General features: G+C 26.1%; 1 protein-coding gene across 1 annotated transcript in view; it reads left to right on the top strand.

The window, feature by feature from the left end:
- Window positions 1-1,096: 1,096 nt before the first annotated feature.
- The window catches only part of DICPUDRAFT_159202 (uncharacterized protein), a gene marked incomplete at both ends in the record, with an annotated part of 6,011 nt that continues 3,993 nt past the window's right edge, over window positions 1,097-3,114 (top strand). The window contains 2 exons of the mRNA XM_003294186.1: window positions 1,097-2,258; window positions 2,328-3,056. Of these exons, the coding sequence (XP_003294234.1) occupies window positions 1,097-2,258; window positions 2,328-3,056 (1,891 nt within the window). The remainder of the gene's footprint in view (window positions 2,259-2,327; window positions 3,057-3,114) is intronic.

Below are 3,114 nucleotides of genomic sequence, written 5' to 3'. Positions count from 1 at the left end.
TTTTATTTACCTAAAAAATGAATATATGATTGAGTTTTTTTTATTATTAACAACTTTTAATATTATATTTAGATTTTAATATACGATACCATAATTTTGTTGCGATTATTTTGAAAAAGGGGTTATTCATAATAGATTTATAAAATATACAAAAATAATATACTATTTGATAAATATATTTAAAAAATAATAATATTTTTGTTGTGTTTTAACCAAATATGTGTGAATTTTAAAAAAAAAAAAAATAGTGTGGGAATGGGGGAAAAAGAGGAAGGTGTGAGTATAGTGGTACCCTAATAACACACTTTCAACACCTTGAGTTACATTCTTTTCTTGGGTAGTGTGGTGTGGTTGTCATTTAAACTATTTTTAATTTTAGTGTTAAAAATTTAAACAAATGAATAAACAGATTTTATATAAATATGTTTAATAAATTTCGAAACAATGGTTAATGTCATATTAATTTTAAAATTTTTTTTTTTATTTTTTTTTATTTTTTTTTTTATTTTTTCTAAACACCCTCTTTTTAGACAAAAGCACTGCTACTTTACAAAATTAATTATTCGTTAAAGAAAAAACATATTATTATAATAAAAGTTAGATTTTAAATTTTATATCACCTACTTTTAATAAAACATAAAATAAATAAAATTAATGTGTTTTGAAATTTTTTATTAGTTTTTGGGTTTGTTCAAAAATTAAATTTACCATTTATGATTAAAATAATAAAATTTTCATTATTTTTTTTTCTTCTTTATTGTTTATGCTATAAATATAAAATTTTGATAGATTATAAAAAATAAATTATTATTTAAATTTGATGATCATTTTGGGTAGTAAATTTCTTTTGATTTTGGGATAGTAATAATTACCAAACCAAAAATTCAATTATTATATCATCAAAATAATGATTATAAAAAATTAAAAAAATAATTTTTATTTTTTTAATTTTATTTTTTTTTTTGCCTTTTTTTTAATTTTAAAAATTGATTTTTTTTTTTTTTATAATTTTTTTCATATGATTGATTAATCATTAAAGTTAATTTTTCGTTTTTTTTTTTTTGTCAAATTACAAACAGTACTTATAAATAAAATAATGAATAAAGTTTTATTAACAAATAGAACTTTTTCATTGTTAAAAAATAATTTTAAAAATGTTCCAAAATTAAACATTTTTAATATAAAAAATATTCAAAATAAAAATTTTACCACCACTACCACACAAACCAATAATCTTAATAACAATATTAAAAATAGCCATGGCAATAATAATAACAATAATGATTTAAATAATAAAGTTTTAAATATAACTAAAAGATCAAATACATGCGGAGATTTAAATAAGAATGATATTGGCAAAGAAGTTTTAATTTATGGTTGGATTAATTCATTTAGAAAGTTTGGTGATCAAGTTTTTATGGTAATTAGAGATGGTCATGGCAAGGTTCAAGTTATTATTAATTTAAATGAGAGTAATAGCAACAGTAAAAATATTATTAAAACTATATTAAAATCAAGTGTTCCAAATATCGATATCGATTCAAATAAAAGTATTGAAGAAAATATCAAACTATTTAAATTGGAATCAATCGTTTCAATTAGAGGCAAGGTTATTGGTAGACCAGACGATATGATTAATCAAAAGATGAAAACGGGAGAAATTGAAATTGAGGCTAGCGAAATTCAATTATTAAACAACTGTGCAGATTTACCATTCACAGTTGAGCATGATGGTGTTTTAGCATCGGAAGAACTTCGTTTAACATACCGTTATGTAGATTTACGTAGAGATCAAGTTCAAAGCAATATTAGATTACGTTCACGTTTATCGATGGCTGCTAGAAACTATTTAGTTGGTCAAGATTTTATCGAGGTTGAAACACCAACTTTATTCCGTCCAACACCTGAGGGTGCAAGAGAGTATTTGGTGCCAACTCGTAATCATGGTCAATTCTATAGTTTACCACAAAGTCCACAACAATACAAACAACTTTTAATGGTCGGTGGTGTCGATAGATATTTCCAATTGGCACGTTGTTATAGAGATGAAGATCTTCGTTCCGATAGACAACCAGAATTCACTCAAATCGATATGGAGTTATCTTTTGTAAACTGTGAAATGATCTATACCATCATCGAAGGTCTATTGAAGAAGCTTTGGAAAGAGGCAGGTTTCAACATTGACTACAAATTCCCATTCTATACATACGAACAAGTTTTATCACGTTATGGTATCGACAAACCAGATACCCGTTATGGTATGGAGTTAAATGAAATAACCGACATCTTTAGCACCAATGAAAGCAATGTTGGTATTTTTAAACAAGCTCTTGCAGAACCATCAAATAGCTTTAAAGAATCAAAACCAATGATCAAATGTATTAAATTATCAAAAGTATTACCAACCCTATCAAAAAGCGAATTAGAACAATTGGTTAACGATTCAAAGTTTTTAGTTAAAGAAGCCCCACACGGTGTCGTTTCAGTAGCAATCAATAAAAAAGATGGTGAATGGAAGTCTAGAATTTCTAAATTCCTTTCAGAGAAAGAAAAACAACAATTAGTAGAAAGAATGGATATAGAAGATGGTGATGTACTTTTAATTGCCGCTGGTCCAAGATGTAATGTCGAATCTTTACTTGGTAAAGTACGTATTCAAAGTGCACAACTCTTAAAGAAAAAGAAACTATTAGAAATCGACGATAAACAATTCAATTTCTTATGGGTAGTAGATTTCCCATTATTCACACCAGAAAGTTATTTAAATGAAAACTCACCACTTTTATCCACTCATCATCCATTCACTGCACCACATCCAGAAGATATCGATATTCTTTTAAATGAAAATAGTAAACCATCAGATTACTCGAAAATCAGAGGTCTTCATTACGATATTGTATTAAATGGTGTTGAAATGGGTGGTGGCTCCATTCGTATTCACAATCAAGATGTTCAATTAAAGGTTTTAGAAAAAGTATTAAGATTACCACCACATTTATCAAATCGTTTCAGTCATTTAATCAATGCATTAGCTATGGGCTGTCCACCACATGGTGGTATTGCATTAGGTTTTGACCGTCTTTGTGCACTTTTAACAAACTCAAATTCGATCCG

This window comes from Dictyostelium purpureum (assembly GCF_000190715.1).
Source record: "Dictyostelium purpureum unplaced genomic scaffold DICPUscaffold_524, whole genome shotgun sequence".
NCBI classification, from domain to species: Eukaryota; Evosea; class Eumycetozoa; order Dictyosteliales; family Dictyosteliaceae; genus Dictyostelium; species Dictyostelium purpureum.
Note: the sequence above shows the minus strand (reverse complement) of the source record. Positions and strands in the feature narration are given on the sequence as shown.